General features: G+C 43.7%; 2 protein-coding genes across 2 annotated transcripts; one reads left to right on the forward strand and one right to left on the reverse strand.

The window, feature by feature from the left end:
• The first annotated feature begins 523 nt into the window (after positions 1-523).
• Positions 524-12,415, forward strand: LOC136420802 (uncharacterized). The gene is made up of 3 exons (XM_066407910.1): positions 524-651; positions 5,452-7,285; positions 8,578-12,415. Exons 2-3 carry the CDS (start codon positions 5,491-5,493, stop codon positions 9,906-9,908), a joined length of 3,126 nt encoding a protein of 1,041 aa, XP_066264007.1. The 5' UTR covers positions 524-651; positions 5,452-5,490; the 3' UTR covers positions 9,909-12,415.
• Positions 10,548-19,793, reverse strand: LOC136424461 (ALX homeobox protein 1-like). The gene is made up of 3 exons (XM_066413095.1): positions 19,485-19,793; positions 17,014-17,145; positions 10,548-13,693 (listed from the first exon to the last, which is right to left on the reverse strand). Exons 1-3 carry the CDS (start codon positions 19,728-19,730, stop codon positions 13,412-13,414), a joined length of 660 nt encoding a protein of 219 aa, XP_066269192.1. The 5' UTR covers positions 19,731-19,793; the 3' UTR covers positions 10,548-13,411.
• Between the last annotated feature and the right edge of the window lie 827 nt (positions 19,794-20,620).

Here is a 20,620-nt window from a genome sequence, read left to right on the forward strand (position 1 = left end):
CCTATAACTTGAGAACTAGACAGACACCGTGCAATGGTTCTGTGTTGACATCTTGAAAAGGTGATAGTTTAATAGTTATGTCAAGCCTTCCATAAATGTGGTAAATCTGAATAGACAGATAGATACATGAACATTTGTCGATAACGCTTGCCGATGACCACAAATAACGCGCTACGTACAATCTAAGCGACCGATCACGCTTCACGGAGAAGGTTGATTACAGCGGACCCGCGGCTGGATTCAAAATCGCTCGCTACGCCTCACGGAAAAATGATGCAGACCAATACGAATTTTTGAATGGGCTGTGACGAGCGGATAGGGAAAACCTTCAAACGTACCAAAAGATCCTAAAACAACACATGATCACACATCTGTCTGTTAGACCGCGCTAAACCGATAAAACTGAGCCACCTGGGCTCATGGAGTTACAGTCCGCTTACCCTCGGAGCTATGATAGGATAGGCCACGCAGGGCACTTGATAACCTTTGACCGCATATGACCTTTGGGGTCAAGGATCAAAGTTCCTGGGATATGAAAGGTCACCGCCGCTGCGTTGGGTTAAATTTGTCAGACGCTGACTGTTGTTTGACGTTATTTTTGTACAAAGACTGCGACCTGGGCGCCGTGGAGTGCACACGCCGGTTGAACAGGTATCGGTAGCAGTTTTTGCCGGTGTTTTTGTAGCCTGGACTCGTATTCTTGATCAGCGTTAAGGTCGAACTGTAGGCGACTTGTGACCTTCAAGGCGACCTGCGTATACGTTGAACAAGGATACATGGTTAATCTACGTTTGTTTTTCGTTTCAAGGCATCCTCAGTTGAGGTGAAGCATGATGCTTTTTCAAGTAGCTAGTGGTAGTGCAATGCGGCTTCGCTACGGCTCGCGTTTTTGGCCAAGCACACCGGGTCCCCCCCTACTCTTCTCGATAAGTGTGTTGGGTTCTTTTACGTGCAGAGGTTTGACGCTTGAGACTAATGCCTTACGGAGTTGATAATGTACCCCCTACGTTATGGAGTCGATGATGTACCCCGTATCTAGAGCATATAACATAATTTCAGGTTTAGGTCGAGTTTCACGTAACTTGTACAGTGCAAAATGTATGGGCTGATTTGTTGTTGGAGAGCTGCCCAATTAATGTGGTTGAGAGGTCAGGCCTAGGGGAAAACGTTGTGTTTCCGGTTCCGGTCCTGATAAATCTAGGGTCGGTAGGTATTAAAGGATTCTTTACTTTTTTTTTCAGACGTCGGCCGAAGTGATCCAACAAATACATTTTAGCAATGTTATACAGATAACATTGTACAAGCACAGATATATCTAAATCAAGTCACTAAGAGTTAGCATTACAATATTTACGTTGTACACTGTACACACGTGTTCATCAACTGTTCAAAGTCATGATCTGTTAACGAGTTTGAAGAGGGTGAAATTCAGGTTTGTTTTGAATTCATCACTCAGATGTCAGATTAGAAACGTTATGTCCCTTGGCAGTGGGTCGGCATGTCGGTCGGGTGATCGGAAACACAACATTTATTTCCCCTAGAGGCTGAGCCATTGTTGGCGCCGCAAAATATTATAAAATACTGTAGTTAGCTAGTATACAGGGAGCGTTAGGAAGAGACTAAGGCTATTCAAATTTTATCCTATGGTCCTCGGACTTAAAATAGTTAAAGGAAATAAATAAATAATCGCACTAGAGGGGAAAATTAAGATAAACAGGCCTGATAAAGACCGGAACTTATGACTAGAGCCACATACAACATATACCAGGCTATCTTGAATGCACTGGGAAGACAAGGGCTTTCGTCTGCAACTGTTGGTGCCAAAATATGACATTATGAGCATTTTGGGGTTAATTTATATCCTGAATGGTATAATACACATCTGAATCTGATATTTTTTTATCCAAGATGCCGAAACCAAGAACTACTGTTAACTTTGCGTGGTGTGATGTAACGGGAAATACAGTCGGCTGATGTGTACAAATTTGCGGCCTGTTTCCGTAAAAATTGTATGCCGTACATGGCCTCTCAGATCCTGCCTGTACCTTCTTCCAGTATTCAAGAAGACACGGTGTAATGTCCAGCCAAAAAAACAAAAAAAAAGCAAACTACACGTAACACATACATTCATTTGCATGATCATATTGGGCCATGTTGATTTGATTATATGGATAACATCCGTGCGCGCATCAATTTTCGTCCGTTTCCAAAGAAAATGTTTTCGACCATACTGTAAGTCGTAAAAAGCAGTTGCAAAATGCGAAAATATATGCTGCAAAAATATTTCGGAAAACGTATGTCGTTCAATACCAGAGTCATGAATTCAAAATTCCGAAGAAGTTTTGAAAGAACAAAAACGAAGAATCTATATTTTGGTATACTACACCGTATGCTCTGTGTTTTTAGCTTTTTCACCCTTCCTGATCACGTAGATCTGATAATGAAGGCAGCCTTTTTTTATCAAAGTTTTTTATTCGCTCGCATAAGTTTTAAGATCCCAGAGGACTTCATCCTTATGATTAAAAAACATGGCCTTTGTGATGAAAAAAAAAAAGATGTTCCTTCTGGTATTTTGACAATGTGTCTTTTTTTAAAGACGCCATACGCGTTTATTTTTTTTACCAACTTAGACCATGTTGAATTGATTACAATGGATGATATCCGCGCGCGCATGAATTTTCGTCCGTTTCCAAAAGAAGGTTTTCGGCCATACAGCACTGTAAATCGTAAAAAGCAGATGCAAAATAAGAAAATCCATGGAAAAAATATGGGAATACGGAAAACAGATATAAAATGTCGTACAATGACAACGTCAATTCCGAGGTCGATGTTTTGAAAGAAGAAAATTGAAGAACCTATATTTCGGTTATTATTTCATTTTTAACAGTCGACACACCAAACCCCACCACCCCAACGTATATACTAAAGACAAACGACCCGATATCTGGTATGCGGATCCCGTTGAAAATCGTCATTCAGAATCTTTTTATTTTTCATAATCCGGATGTTTAATCCGCACTTTACAATTGCTGACTTGATCGTCGTTCACCGCAAAAGTGTGTATTTGTGACTCCTGTGCCAGTGTTTGAAAACGATATTTGAGGATGATAACACTATACTTTCGCCACTAGATAGTCGAGGATTGATTTCTCTGAAATGCTGTAAATGCATTAAGTTCGCGTGGTTTTTATTTCGCGCTAAGGGGAAAATGGAGTGTTCGAGGTGGTTTTAAGTTTGCGGCAGTGCTATAGTCACATATTCATTAGCATACAACCTTGTCTTAACTTGGTATTCTATTGAACCATCTGAAATTGTCTTTACTTCATTAACATATCTATTCAGAGGTTTGGTATAAAAACCTACTTCTATCAGATCTGTCCGTAGTCACTGACGAAAGATAGCGGATACTATCTGAAAAGTCTGACTGTTTCAAAATTTTATCCAGTGAGCTTGAGTAACTATTTTTGGCGTATAGTCACATACTGTTACAGTATTGGACAAAATGTTCGCAGAGGTTTTAAGTTCGCGGTGAAACGGTCGCCGCGAAAACCGCGAACATAAAACCACCGCGAACATTTCTGCATTTAATTTTACAGTAATCACCTCCATCAAGAAATTGAGGTTTTGTATTTGGCGCGTCTTTCTGTGTGTTTGTGTCTGCGCCTGTGTGTTTCCGGATATGTGTGGTCAATATAACTGAAGAAACTTAAGAATGCATTGTGATGATACTTGGTTTGTAAGTAGGTGTTGGGACGACAAAGATCGGGGTAAATTTTGGGACCCCTTAGATCTGACCATGGTACTGCACCAGAACTTCCGGTTTTGGTACTTTGTCCTGGACATGCTATGATCGTGATTTTTTTTGGGTAGCAGATAGCTTGTGATGTAAGGAAAAAAGTGGTGTGGGTTTTAGCCACCTAGCACCTTAGTCTGGATCTGCAGGGACGTTTTTCTTTCAAAGTTTTAACGAGGATAACTGAACAAAGGAACGACAAATTTCCATGATATTCAGCATGAGGATAGGTTGGTCATGAAGGAACACGATAAGTTTCATATTATGTACTTAATTCGCATAACCAATGAGGAAATTCTATAATTCCAGTGTTTTTATATTAGGACTTAAATACATGCAACCTATGTAATTAATTCATGGCAGGTGGAGCATTTACATATGCTAATTATGGGAATGTGCACTTGCTCTAAAGACAACTCCTTTCCTGGCAGCTTTTGGACTATTTGCGCACAGATCAGGTTACCATTAACCGGTTATTCCTGGTGGCACAGGCTGCCAGCGCTATCCCATTCATAAAGAGGGGTGATAAATATTATAAGGGCCATTATTTGAGATAAATTATGTTATTTGCAGCCTTCTTTGCATAGTTAATGACACATGATAAAACAAGAAATTTACAACAGCTCCAGATATTTCATGGAGGTATTAGGTCTCCGAACTCTTGTTTATTTTGTCCATTTCTGGCCCCACCTCGCGTCCTGAAATGCGACATGTACTGATATGCATAGGACATTAATCATACCATTGGGCATCACGTACACCTTTTGGAAGATATCACAAACATGTTAGTTGAAGTCCTGCCACACCATAAGATGTACGTGTATAGGGCGGCGCCCATCTCCATTTCATAGCCCTGGGCCACACTGTGGTGCAATCACTGCAGCAGGGGGCTAGTCCACTGGCAGTGGATTGTGTTTAACTTCCATACTGTTTCAGAAGTATGTACAATTTTTATAAAATCTTTGGTATGACTCAATGCGCCCCTTATCCATATCCCCTTATCCAATGCGCCCCATGTCCTACCCGGGCACGAACTCGGGCCTTCTGGTTCCAAGTAATTAGAACCAGATGTGGTAAATGACAGAAGCGCAGACCACTACACCACAGGGACATGCCATCACAAACATGTAAAAATAACTAAATGATCATCTGTAGAGGTAGAAAACGGATGTGCACTGTAATTTGATTAACACGAAATAAGTAAAACTTAAGTGCTGGACGCTGGTACATCACCAGTATGAATAAAGTATCACTTTGACATGCCATTGCACTAGATGAAGTACAAACCTTGGACACAGAGACAGACTATCTTTGCAAGGGGATTGGAGTAAAAGAAAGAATATACATCGTTCTGAATAGGGACGGGGGACGTCACAAGCTATCTTCCACATCTATTCCACAACAGTATGTAATCCGCATAACGTTACTTCATATGGCAAAAGAGGATTGATTGACAAAGACAAGTGTTGTGCAGTGGGCAAAATGGACTAGTCCTTTTTTCATGATGGAAATAACAGAATCTGTCTTGAAATTCAAACAAGTTAGCCTTTATGTAACATTACCCCATTTGGTAGAACGCACATTTTGTATATAGATAACACAACAAAATGCAACACGGCCATTATTCACGTTATTGATCTTATCGTATTTTTCTCCAGACGCAGCGGCAGATAAGGAGGACGTCTCCCGAAGCCACAATGGACAACAGCCTGTACAAGTCGCTGATCCATCAGACGGCGATACTCAAACAGTTAGACGCCTTTCGGGTCAGCGGTAGGTTCTGTGACGTCACTGTAGGTGCCGGAGGTAAGACATTCAAATGCCACCGCGTGCTTCTGGCAGCAAGTAGCTCGTACTTCGAATCTTTGTTCCTACTCGGGCAACAAATGCACTCGGACTACGTCACCTTTGTGCCACTAGTGAGCGCCTCATCATTTGAAGAGATACTTCGCTTTATATACATGGCAGAATTTACTATTTCACCCGAAAACGCTGATGACCTACTCGAAGCTGCTACGATGTTAAGGATTCAGCCAATGGTAGAGGCGATTACACATTATAGTCGGTCATTCCGAGAAGGAGCGGCCGTGTCCGGAGCATCAGCTCCTCACACCGAACCATCCACAGGCAAGAGCAAACGTGGTCAGAACGAAACTAAACCAAGCCAGAACGAAGGCACGTTCGCGAAGAAAGCAAGGCTAGACGACAACATCCTCCCTACTGTTGGACAAACAACAGTCACACATGGACATCCCAGCGTGTCCACACAGCTACCGCACTCAAGAGATCGTCAGCTCGTCTCCGATACTGTCTACCCCGAAGCGTGCTACCTTACAGACACTTCACCTAACTCTCAGTACGACCAAGGCGCTACGATCACCATCAAGCGCGAAAGGGAGGATCCAGGCTACGATGCTGCCGCGTGCAACCCAGAACGTCCGACGAGTTCGGCCGGGAAACAAAGAAAGGATGATACGGATGTGCCCGTTGGTCCGGACACCCAAGAAGAGGGACGCGTACAATGGGCAATCAACAAACAACCCCTTTATCACGATGGGTCAAGGAGCGTATTGATGAGGAAGGAGAATCAGTCAGGTGCAGAAAGCGCGGAAGGGAAGAGTCGTCCGACATTCCGACGTGCCGTGGAACAAAATCCCACAACACACGGACAGATTTTCCAAGAACATTTGACAGATGAGAAACCCGGGAACATTAAACTGGAGGCGCCGTCCGGCATGATCACTGCTGGAAAGAATGGTGAGCTATTCGACTTACAAGAGCAACACGGTTTATCTACGGCTAGTGACAGAGGAGACGATAGCTTCCAAGCCGACCCATGTCCTTCTGCCTCTAACACAGACGGCTCCCCCGGACAGGCCATCGGCATGTCCGCTGCAGAATTGCTGAAAACGCTCAGCAGACGGTACGAGTGCGCTAAACACCAACAAGAGATAACCGATACCGAGGTGCAAGGAACCAGACCTTCTCCACGTCCAAAAGACGATGAGAATTCTGACTCCCCATTGTTCTCCTCCTGGCTGGAAGAAGCACATTCACCACAAGCAGGTGTACAGAAGCTACCATCAAAGAAAAAGTCAAAGAAACAACCCAAGAAACAGATCCAAAAGGTAGGGCCAGACACGAGTCAGCTGTTCGCTCCCGGCGATTCTGAACACCACAATCTTCAGTCCGAGACTCGGCCTGCCCAGGGGAGTGACCGGTCCAAGACTCGGCCTGCCCAGGGGAGTGACCGGTCCGAGACTCGGCCTGCCCAGGGGAGTGACCGGTCCGAGACTCGGCCTGCCCAGGGGAGTGACCGGTCCGAGACTCGGCCTGCCCAGGGGAGTGACCGGTCCGAGACTCGGCCTGCCCAGGGGAGTGACCGGTCCGAGACTCGGCCTGCCCAGGGGAGTGACCGGCGCGCTGCCGCGGCAGCTGTAGGACCGACGCTGGCGGCTCTACTGGAATCTCCAGCTTCTTCATCTGCCCCAGGTAAAAATAGTCACCCTTCGTGTACGTTTGTCCTAGCCGCCATAGCAGGCCCTACTAGGATTAACGTAAATCTCACTAGACTGCGCTTAATTGCGCCAAATGGCGAAAGGCATTCGCAGAGTGGCCAATCGACAATCGATCGGTGGCCAATCGACGAAAATTTTTGGCCTAAAATTGGGAATTGTTTGGAAAATTTCGAAACTTTCTCAATTGGCTAAATCGCGCAAATGTGCGCAAAACAACGCAACCACTGTACATCTCTTTTTGATTAATCTTAATCATTTTACACTGTTTTTAATTCAGTGGCAACACTGCGATATCCAATGAGTTTTTCCTGTATCTGATTTGGAGTGGGAACTGAGAATGTGACACTGGCCACGACCATTTTGTTTATAGAGGTCACATATTTTACCCATGCGTCGCACGTCAGTGTGACCGCAAGGGAAAATTGGCAAAGCTGGCTTAATTTCCTAGTGCAAGTTAGCGCAGTTCAGTGAGATACCTGCTAATAAGGATGAATCCCGCGCATTATTGAACAGTCATGACCAGGAAGAGTCTGGAGGGGGGGTCATGTTAAGTAAAATAACAGGACGACAGAGGTTATGAGGGAAATTAAGTGTGAGGATTGCACACAAAAAATAAAGCAACTCGATAAAGTCTTTAAAGATTCAGGCGTTTGATAAAATTCACTATCTTTCGGTTGTACTGTTAATCGTAAAAAGCAATGAGAAAATACATGCTGGTCATTGCAAAAACATATTTCGAGAAACGGATATTAATATCGTAGAATGCCAAGGTCAATTCCAAAGTCATTGAAGAAGTTTTGAAAGAACAGAAATGAAGACTCTATATACCGTTGTGTATACTTCTTGTGTTCCGTTTCGTTCGTCCTTCCTGACCACGCAGATTTCATAATGAAGGCAACTATTTTTTTGTCCATTTTTTTTATTCGCACGCTCTTATAAGTTTCGGGGTTCCTAGAGGATGTCACCCATATAATTAAATCAATATTCCCTTACGGAGAATGGAAGATAGCGGATGATATCTAGAATGTCTGACTCTTTGCAGAATTCTTCTAGTTGCTTGATTTATCATTTGTCATATAATCTTCTTCCTGGATGTTTAACCTTCATCGTCGTAAGTGTATCTGGCTACCGTGAAAGGGACATATATGAGTTTGGAAAGTTATTCTGAGATCTTACATGTATATTATGATTCAGTCACTTGGACATTTTCGCTCTTCCTATGAAACATCTAAGGTTGCTCATCTTTGTGATTGTCTTGGCATTTAGATGCGGAGCGGGCAGCCTGGACTGGGGTGTCGGCGGTAGTTCACCGGGAGCCCGTTGATCAGTACAGACAACCGATGCGGTTAGGCAGAGGGTCGACCCCACAGTATCGACACGGGGGATCTTCCGAGGTGTTCGGACCGACAGAAAAACCTTGTGATGATGGACAAAACTCGCAAGGGGGCATTGCACAACCGCATGGCTCCAAGATAACCACCTCGCCTAATGAGCCGATCCCCCGACCACGCCGTGCCGTCCCGCAGTCAAGAAAGTCCGTGGACAAGATCCTTACACGCCTTCTGACCAGAGACTCCTACCGAGACACGGAGGGAGACTTGGGGAGTGACGGAAATGTCACCGACGCGGCCGGGGAGGAGTGGGCGGGGATTGGTGCGTCTCAGACCCTCAGGTCCATGTGCGGAGAATATCTCACCACACTTCCACAGAGGAGAACGGGGGACAGCGGGATTAGCACCATTGAGATCCATAAGGAAGCTACAGCGGAGGGACGACATGCCACATTAATGTTTCCTCAGTCAACAGTGGGAGGTGGTGTCCTTGGCAGTACATCTAGCATGGCCTCTAGTGTTGGTGACGGCAAAGTAAAATGTTGGGCATCCTCTGACAAACTCAGCTCAGATAAGGAACCTCGCGTGTCTCTCAAGGACACCCCAGGAACGCCCCGCTCAGGTAAGACACAGTACTCATGTACCGACCTGCCGGCCAGGGGGACTGACCAGTCCGACCTGCCGGCCCGGCGGACTGACCAGTTGTCGGCGGCCCCATCGCATCATGTGCCGCCTGGGCTGTTGACATATTCAAAGGACACCTCGGAATCCATAGGAGATGATCATCGGCTGACAGCATCGGAAACGTTGAGGCGGATCAGTGGTCGGACACGGACATTGGCGAGTAGCTCACAGGTACCTGACACTAGAACAGGGACAGAGGAGGATACTAAGGCTGTCTCTGGGCCGGTTGGTGGACTGAAGAACCAGGAAGGACCTGGCCATACATGGGAGCAGTCGCTGAAAGTTACGGGTATTAAAAAGGAAGAGAACGAAGATGCGTCGGCACAAGACATGCCGGAGACGTGGCAGACGTTAGGACGGAGTCGGACTGTTGGTGATGAAGACTCTGTCAGACCAGGGTGGACTCTTCGAGCTGAAACAGACAGACCACTCCTGGTACCATCCATGGGTGTACAGGGTCAACATCACCCCGCAGGAAACACGACATCACAGGAAAGGTATAAGGACTATGCAGCTTGCGATATCTTGAAATCTATGATCCATTATCATGGGCAAGAAAGACAAGACCAGGCACCACGCTAAGGGTGAGGTCTAGATGTCTATTGCAGTGCAGTTACGCTTATGGTAACGCGCGCGACGTTATACATGTAAAGCCCCTGTCACCCTTGTGCGTATACCAGTTGCGTGTGAGCTGCGCATTGACATTTTTCCATACGCCGCTGTGCGCACAATACACATCTCACATGCATCTCATTCGATTTGTGAAAGTTTTATTTACGCCGGCATATGCACAATACGGCCCAGTAGGCATGATAGTTAAGGGTATGAACGAAATTACGCTAATAAGCAAGTCATACGTTATAGATATATTTTCGATTATTTTAATGTATGTGTGAGGCACATCTAACATATGAATAAGGAAATGTGAGTCACACATTCGTCAAAATAATCGAAAAATTCCACAACTGTTGTGCGTACGGTTGCATATTGAATTTTGTCCATACGCAAATCACACGCAACGGGTATACGCTCAAGTGTGACAGGGCCCTAATATTACTTCTTTTTGTAGCCACTAAAAACAACACAACCGCCTCTACACACTACTTATCTCACCTTGTGGAGATATCACTGCTGATTAGACCATTGCATTCATATATGTAAGTTTACCACCCACTTGCACTATCTTACTGTATTCACTCAACTTACTTGGAAACACAGTAATTGTACATTTGGAATGTTACGTTTAATGTGAACATTAAGCTTATGTAGTGAACATGTCAACAGTGATCACATGACATTGGCAACTTTGTATATGGATGAGTATTTGACCAAATTCATAAATCTACCATCGTCCGCTATCATGAAACCGTTACTGTGTGGTAGATAAACGATAACGACGTGAAAAACATTTCGCACAGAAGATAAGCGCACGAAGGACGCAACGTTACACAATTTTAGACGCCGTTTCATACATTGACCTATAGGTGAGACAAATCTATTGTGGACAAGTGAGGACATATTAAGATACATCTGTCAACGTTTCGGAGTCCTGATACCTTCCACCTAGTGACGAGAAGTGGCAGGAGTTACTTAGTAGTTTCTTCAGTGGGTATATGATAACAAGAGTTGTTCAAAGTATGAGAGTCTCCTCTAAAGCCCCCCCCCCCTCTCACTGGACCCACGGCACACTGGCAGCGTCACTGCGGCCGATCGAATTGACAAAGCACTCAACGAATTTCATCGACAAAAAACGAATATTTTTAAGCTTTGGGTGTTTTGTTGTCTTTTTGGTCATACTTGTACGTTTTGAATGGTATTACTATTACAAAGTCAAGGGTAACACATCAAGTCAAGGACGCAGCAACGAGCGTGCCGCGGATCCAGTGAGAGGGGGGCTATTTCAAAGAAATCCTGATTATGTTAATGAGGATCTCATTTTGCCATTTGGTGCAGTCCAGTGGGATACTCACGTTAAAATGGTATCAGAAGAACTACCGAGACGTCAGCAGGTGTTGTACTAGCCCTACTGTTCATTGATTTACTAGCCTGGTTAAACTTTTAACGGACGTTAAGACCAGTATGGGATTTGAGTAACGTAACATGACCTATTTACGTGCAGGACCAGTTTACGTCCAGTTTGGGTCCGATATTTCTGCCCACGGGTTTAACATTTGGCCCTGCCTGCGCGGTTTTAAGATAAATATGTTTTGAATAAATCGGACGTTAATTGGTCATGTTACGTTAGTACATATCCATGGCTTTTGTGGCATTGTTACTTGAAAATAACATTACATTCTATAGTAGTGCTGACGGATCGAAACTTTTTAGGGTGTATGAATTATGTAAGGTTTTTGTTGTGTGAAATCAGTTGCATTATGGAATAATGATTGTAACATAGTTTTGCAAAGTATGAGCTCATGTGTATATATTCGACAAGTGTTTACAGATTGTTGGTGACCGTATGGTGTAAATAACGGTGAATGGTTTGGTTCAAAACCATGCTAGTATTCATGAATAATATGAAGAAAGTTGAAACTGTTACCATGGAAACCGTACAAATACCTTTCTGTACCAATAGCTCCTCTTTGTTCTACCAGTATAGCAGGTCTGGACTGGATGTGTTTTGCACAATGTGTTCGATGCGTAAAATTTCCATTTACCAAGCAGAGCTTTCGGTCGGGGGCTAGGCCACGATTTTATCGTCTGCTGCTCTCAGCCTGAGCCACTCCTAGCCGCCCGACTAACCTCTGCTTGGAGAATGTGACATTTCAAGCCAGACGGCGATGAAATGCCAAATTAGACCAACGATATATCTGATGTCAACATACAAACGCATGACGGAATATTTTGATGTTTTATCACGACTGCTCTTGTCGAATGATTTGTACATTTCGAAAGCATTTATTCTTTCTACAAATGTCTAATCGGACATGAATACGTGGGCTGAGGGCAGGCTTTGAAATCAATTGTACGTCAGTGTTATATTATCCGAGGTTGATGAGAGGTTTTGTACTGCTTTTATTTTAGAAGCATTATGCTGGTGTTGGTGTTGAATACATATTAATAATAAATATTGATTGATTGATTAATTGGTTGGTTGGTTGGTTGATTGATCGACTGATTGATTGATTGAAAACTTGGAAAGGACATTGAGAAAGATGTTCATACATCACTTCTTGAATATTTTATAGAAATCCTGACTAACTGAAGAGGTACCAAACCTGCCAGATTCGTGTGTCGTAGCGATTTCAAGTACGCATGCGCAAGGTTTAAGGTGACGCCTTCACCTTTGACCTTGCGCATGCGTATTCGGAATAATAAACGTCCTTATTGGATGTACACAGGGCCATAATGTATTTGTGGAAAGTGCAAGTATCTAACAGACGACACTCTAAATCCGGAAAACGTTAACATAATCTTTTGGGGAAGACAATAACATTATCTGTTACTGATGATGTAATTCTTTTATTCTCATATGATATACATTTTGCCCAAGTTCTGGTTGAAGTTCCCATAATTCTGCAAACTTGCCCATGTCCCTAGAGACACCAAATAGATATTGATGATGTTCCATCATACCTGAGGACATTATTTCATTTGGTCAATCAACTTAAGTTTACGGGTTTAGTGTCATTCCGGAGTTATAGTGTCACCTGTTCTAACTAAAACTGCCGAACTGTGATGATACACACGACATCCCATCCTCCTGAAAGCAGAGGAGGGTGGATGCAGCTCGCTCGCGTAGGGGCCCTGCTCTTTAGCCCCAGGGATACGGTTCTGGCGCCGTCGCCACCAAAACAGCTTCAGCCAATCAGAGGGTTTGCTAAAACTCATCTAGAGCAAAACCGCAAAGGACGCTGGGAAGCTATCAACCAATCAGATTACGTCTCACATCGTTAGTTTAGGTTCAGAACAAATTAACCGCCAAATAAGGATAGCTCAATAATCATTCATGAGCAACTGTCAGTAACGTCGTCAGAACCGTGCCTACCGGGGCTAAAGAGCAGGGCCCCTACGCGAGCGAGCTAACGAATCGAGCGATAGGGGCTCTGCTCTCAGGAGGGTGAGGACATCCGTGTTTCCTATTATTTAATGTAAGGGCCTCCCATCATGCTGAGCGCCACGCTGTGTTCCCGAGCCTTCAGTCTGAGAGCAGCTATACTCGAACTTCTTCTGTCCGCCTCTGCACACGCCATGTCCAGCTGCCGCTGCCCATTGGTCAGGGAGTCTTGGCTGTTTGTGGACAGGGGGGAAATGGCGTGGAGAGACGTCTGCGCTTGCGTGGCCACGCCCATGAAGCTGGGGAGGTTGGTGTGGGGTGACATACAGGAGGAGTTGCTCGGCTGTCCCCAGGATGACGTATGAACCTAGTACATAATTCAAACACAAACAGCCATACATCACACTTCATTATAACACTCGAGTTAAGTATTTGTGCTACATATACTTCAGGTTTGCTATGTTAGTTAAGCGATTATGACGGGGTCTTCTCATAAATATGAATTGGTATTGAATTTCTCTTATTTGAGTGGAATGTGTAATAGTTGTGTGTCGATTTGTTAAAAATAGAGGTAACGTCAGCGACCCCAAAAACACCCCTCCCAATGAAATAGTATGACTACCCTGCGACGTCACAAAATCAAGATAGCGGCCACTACACATGCCAACGGATCAAACAAAGGTTTTGCTACGCAAAGCTGTAATTGCCAATGTGTAATAAGGAGGGTCACGATTCTAAGTACAGTGGTCGCCACTCGAAGACTAAAAAAATGAGTGCTTTTAAAAAAACTGGTCTTGGCTAATAACTTCTACTTTCTTTAAAAATGTACAATAAGCTCATAATAAAAGCTATCAATGTAATTGTGCACACAAAAAAGCAATCAAATATACAATCTGATGAAGAACCATCGAATTATCAGCACCATGGTGATTAAGTAAAATAGAAGTTCATAACAGCTATGCCTGTGTCAAGATTCTAAAAATCACTCACTACCACATGTTAAAATATTGAATATAAATATTGTATGACATCATAATCAACTACAGGGATTGCATAAATTACACCATCTCTGTGTGATGCAGTGAATTCCAGGTGAGGTAGAGCTCCAATTGTCACTGAATCGCTAGTTATCTGGCACATTCCATTGTATTCACCTTTCTAAAGCAACCTAAACCTCCAATATGACATTCGTAGCATTTACCGTAAGGGAAATTTGAAGTTTCCGCAAAAAATATGCAAATGAGGTCCTCATTAGCATAACACACATTCTGTCATGAAATATGCAGTACAAAACGTCTAACAAATTGGTGGACGTATCGACTCGTACGTATCTAGAACCAGCCAACAAAAAAACGAAATAGTCATGCCTACAAGTACCAGAGTTATCAACCCAAAATTGATGTGTTCAAGAATTCGTTTTTCCATGGAACTGCCGTAGCGTAGAGTGGAACTCGTTGTCACTAAGTACCGTAGGAGCACCCTCACAAGGTAATTTGAAACAACGCCTACAGTTAGATGCGCAAAGGTTAGGTGTGACAGGTCGTTCAGTGTAATATAACCAGCTGCTACCACGCCGCGTGCCTGCGAAGCTGGAGTGTCACGCCGAATGTTCTTTTTCTGCTACATTGATACAGATACAGATTCAGAAATGCATAGTGGATAATATATCAGAGGTGAATGACCCTGAAACATAAACAAAGCACACATGGGCATTGTAGTGCAATGCAAATGTGACAATGGTAAAGGCAAGATTAGGGGCCTTCACCTTTGACATATGCATATTAATGCATTTCACTGCGCATGCATACTCGGAATCGTGAACCTCCTTGTGAACATAACATGTTCCTGTTTCAGATTCTGTTACCCTTTTGATGTGTTTTTCACTTTCATCCAAGGTAGTTCAAAGTTACTTCCTCTGAATACATAGGATTACTCCATACTATGATAGCTATAGTGAGTAGTTTCATCGGGTAGGTCATACGAAAATAGGTTTCTTGCGCCACAGTCAAAAAAGACATCTACCTTGCTGACGTTTCAGTAACTGCCGTGCCCTGGATGGACCCTGCCATACCACTTCTTGCCGCATGGCGGCGTTGTGTAAAGGACGCGGCTTCCTCTTGTTACCTCTCATGGTCTGTTTCCTATATCTCTGCTAAGCCCTTGAAAAGTGTCATATTCTACCCAAATAAAAATGTAAAGGACGGCGTTCCAAACGAAGTTCTGTGTTTTGCTCATAACAAAAAAGTGTTCCAAACGTGATCTTGACTAAGAAATATCTCCCATCGTCTTAATCAACTTAAAGGTAAATGCCTGTAGTCTTAGGCTGTATCAAACAACCCCATTTTCCTATAAGGCCACACACGAGCCCTAAACGAAGAATAATTAAAAGGAATTCGAAAGAAGAAGATATGAAAGAACATGAATGAATTTATTGTTTGGTATGCTATGTTTTGTGTGTTATGTGTGTACAATCATTTGTTCAACCGTCCTGATCACTTAGACTTCGTAATGAAGGCAACTTGTTTGGCCAACTTTTCTCCTTCACAGTTCACACGCTCGCACCAATTTCGGGGTGCCCAAATGATGTCATCCATAATCAACTCAGCATTGTCATTGCAGGGAACAAGTATTGTTAATCACGGAGCACGGCATCGGGACGGAGATAAATTTTGTTTTTCTAAACTGCATTTCACAAAATGATACAAGAACACATGATACGAACAAGAGAAAAAACTAAATATAGGAAAATAAACATAAGCCATGGATCCAAAATAATCAGTAAAGGTGGAAACAGAAATTACCTACAACGTAAATATCAGTAATATCCATGATAATAATAATAACAGCATCATTGGCAAATAAATCAATATCAACCAACGATGACAGAATATTGAAAGTGAACAGAACTAATGTTGACAAAATCATTGGTAAATGCATATGAAAAAGTCAGAACATAAATAAACAAAATATCAGAACATAAATAACAAAAAGGATGAATAGCGACTGATCAATGGCGAATGAATATGGCACAAAGCAATATCAACCAAGGATAACAGTTATTACATTTGATCAAAATTTTCAACAAGGAGATAAGTTGTTTGGTCTAACCTGAAGTTACACCCATGGGAGTGGAGGGGTCGCCAAATGTTGCGGGCTCCGTGTATAACCGCTATGTTCGCCGCGTTGAAATGCGATCTACAGGGTGACACAAAAGTTCAGTAATGCGCATGCGTGGCATATTGTACAGTTTTCAAACTGAATAATGCCAACAGATCGCTTTATTTGTCAACGTGATAATCAGCCACACCAATTGTACGAAATGAAATCATCATCTTAGTAGTCGACCCTTTCGTTCAACTGTGCAATAGACGGCAGCTTTTGCAGGTGTAACGTTCAAAACCTATAGAGGGCCTCTGACTCGCCTGAATGTGTCAGCAGAAGTCGTCTAAACTCTTGTTCTGTAGTCGATTTACTAAACTTCTGAGTCACCCCCAGACTGAAGACAAGCAGGCATTTGGGGTTTCATATCTTTGGCGACATTAAGCGTTTTAAGGAGTCAGTTTTCGAGGAAAAAGACTCAAAGCTATTAGCCGAGAAGATGTGTTGTCCCTACAAGGGTGGGAAAAACAAGCTGATTTTGCCCCACCTACAAAAGAGCAGAGTGGCATGACCCTCTGTACTACTGACCTGGGTGTAGGAACTTGGCCGTGGTTGGACGGGCATGTACGGGCCTGCCCCCGCCGTGGTCTGCCGCATGCCTGCTATCTGGTGGAACCGCTCCTTCTTCCTCCACTTAGCCCGCCTATTTTGAAACCATACCTAGCAAAGTAAAGTAAAGAGAAGATGTTGCCAAACATATTTTATGACGAATTTTGGAACTATACCTGACAACTTGTTTTTCCCACTGTAATTTGTTGGTTGAGCTCGGCTGTTAGATGTGCAATGTCAGCCACAATGGCCATCATAATATTTCAATCACTATCATATTGGTAGAAATAACGAACTCTAGGTGTGATCATCAACAACTCTTGCTTTTCTCGGTAGCACAAAGTAGAAAAGTCATTGTCACCGCCTTGTGACTTACCCCAAAACTGCAGTAGGGCTGTTGTGTCACCGACTAGACCGATAACTTTATATTTACCTTCGCCAAGAAGTTTAATATGTCTAATATGTTTTGCCGAGCGTGTGAGTGTCTATGTGTGTGTGTGTGTGTGTGTACGCGCGTGTGTGTGTGTATATGTGTGGGTGCATGTCTATGTGTATATGTGTACGTGTGTGTGTGTGTGTGTGTGTGTATGTATGTATGTGTGTGTGTGTGTGTGTATGTGTATGTGTATATGTGTGTGTGTGTGCGTGTCTGTGTCTGTGTCTGTCTCTGTGTATGAACATGATAACTCGAGAATACCTGGGTTATAATTGCCTTCATGTTTAATGTGTTGTAGGTCTTTATAAAAACTCAAAATAATTAGATTTCGGGCCCCCTAATTTACATGATTAATGGAAAAATTCAGAAATCCGCTATAGTGCATGATAACAGCATGTTGCACCTAACACGTGTCAGTTGACACGTTGGGCCAAATATCCCCCTGCTGGCAGGGCCTGCCCCTAGGGGCCCTACATCGAGTGGTCAAAACACAAAGGGATAGCTAGAACCTGCATACAACTTGTTTTTGATATGTGGATAGTTTAAGTGATGCTTGATAGAATGAAATGGTTTTTATGCAAATCAGGATCTAAGTTGTATAACTACTGGGGAAACTTTATAAACCAACTGCATTCCATGATAGGGCTGTTCAAAAATGTAAAATGTGTAACTGGGAAATAGAGAGACATTGACATATAAATGTCAAATGAAGAACTATTTTGCATAATCAATGACAAAATACTGTAATTCCATATTGGAGACTAACTGGACTTTCGTTATTGGGGCATTTTGAAGTAAGGTGAAGGTGATGGTTGAATATATATTATGCGAATTAGGGCCTAAATTGCATAATTGATCAGAAAATGCCAGAATAGCCTTCTGTGTTTAGATAACAATGTCATACTTACGACAACAATTGCTATTTGGATGAAGAATTTGATCAACTGATATAATTTATACAAATGATAACCTTATTTGCATGATAAATGAGAAACGCTCAAAATACACCAGTCCATATTGTTAAAATTATTTGGCGAAGGTTAAGGCCGTGAAACTCTAGTTTCATTATGTTTGTTGGTTGGACTCTGGATGAGTGTGTGGACGTCGACAGCGTAAATTGGACTGACTGTGTGATTAGTGTGACACACACAGGACCGACTGACAGGCCGTGTGACACACACAGGACGGACTGACAGGCCGTGTGACACACGCAGGACCGACTGACAGGCCGTGTGACACACACAGGACGGACTGACAGGCCGTGTGACACACACAGGACCGACTGACAGGCCGTGTGACACACACAGGACCGACTGACAGGCCATGTGACACACACAGGACCGACTGACAGGCCGTGTGACACACACAGGACCGACTGACAGGCCGTGTGACACACACAGGGCCGACTGACAGGCCGTGTGACACACGCAGGGCCGACTGACAGGCCGTGTGACACACACAGGACCGACTGACAGGCCGTGTGACAAAAAAGGACCGACTGACAGGCCGCGTGACACACACGGGACCGACTGACAGGCCATGTGACACACGCAGGACCGACTGACAAGCCGTGTGACACACATAGGACCAACTGACAGGCCGTGTGACACACATGACCGACTGACAGGCCGTGTGACACACACAGGACCGACTGACAGGCCGTGTGACACACCCATGACCGACTGAAAGGCCGTGTGACACACACAGGACCGACAGACAAGCCGTGTGACACACGCACAGGACTGACTGACAGGCCGTGTTAAACACACATTGTGACAATATCTACTGACAGGATGTGTTACACACACATATGACTGACTGACAGACAGGCCGTGTGGCACACACGGGACCGACTTACATGCCGAGTGACACTCACAACAACGACCAATAAACGTTGGAATCAATACTATACTGTTAAAGGCGACTTACATTGATCACTGATGTTTGACATCAGTAGTTTGCTGTTTTATACTAGTCACAGTTTGCCTAACCCCGACTTATCCCGTGTACTTACCTGTACTCTCGCCTCCGTCAGATCTGTCCTGAGCGCCAGCTGTTCACGCATGTACACATCCGGGTAGTGTGTCTTCTGGAATACTCTCTCCATTTCCTCCAGCTGGAAACTGGTGAAAGTTGTGCGATTTCTACGTTTCTTCTTAGTTTTCGTCTCGCCCTCGCCATTCGTCCCTTCCTCCGCGATGTCCTTGTCGCCGGTGTTATCATTCGCTGTTGGTTGTACTTTGTTGTGTTCGTCGTCCATGTCGGTGTACTCTTTGTCATCAAAGTTGTCGTCAGAATGTTGGTTGTCATCTATGGGAAAACAAATACGTCACAAGAATGTGATCAAGAAATACAAGTTGCGATTGTGACATCTCGTGATGCACAAATCACGAACCCAATCTGCCCAGTGCCCACTATCCACATGTTATATGCGGTATGCCTAAACACCTCACCCGAACTCATCCGAACTCACCCGAACTCATCCGAACTCACCCGAACTCATCCGGGTCTAACATACTGTGTAAATGGAGCAATGGCCTTATGTGACACCCTGGATATATCATCTATGCAATTATCAATAAAGCACACGCAGGAAGTCTCAGGTATTTCCCAGTTTTTTATATGTTACTCCGGTCGTTCCAAGACGTTTCTGGCCGCCATGTTAATTGGATCGTCATTGTTGGGGTCTGCATGGCATATGGGAAAGTTCTCAATTCCTTTTTCTAGTTCGACAGCACGATACGATAAGACATCCACAGCACCTATCGTCTTATCATGCTGACATCTGTCCAACTAAAAAAGGTATTAAGAACTCCATGCGGACCCGGTCCCCTACAATGACGATCCAATATGGTGGGTAGAGATGCCTTCTCATCTTGGAAAGAACGGAATAACATGAAACAACTGGAAGATACTTATGACTTCCTGCATGTTTTGTGTCAATAATTGCATAGACAATATATCCAGGGCGTCACATATGGTTATTTCCCATTTATACTGCATATTAGACTCGGATGAGTTCGCGTGAGTTCGGATGAGTTCGGGTGAGCTGTTTAGGCATACTCTGTTATATGTACAATCTAAACAAGTATTCTAAACGCAATAAGGGTCCAGAAAGCTAGAAATCGTTCCCTCCACCAAAAATGGAGG

The sequence above is a fragment of the Branchiostoma lanceolatum genome, chromosome 1 (assembly GCF_035083965.1).
Source record: "Branchiostoma lanceolatum isolate klBraLanc5 chromosome 1, klBraLanc5.hap2, whole genome shotgun sequence".
In the NCBI taxonomy this organism is placed as follows: domain Eukaryota; kingdom Metazoa; phylum Chordata; class Leptocardii; order Amphioxiformes; family Branchiostomatidae; genus Branchiostoma; species Branchiostoma lanceolatum.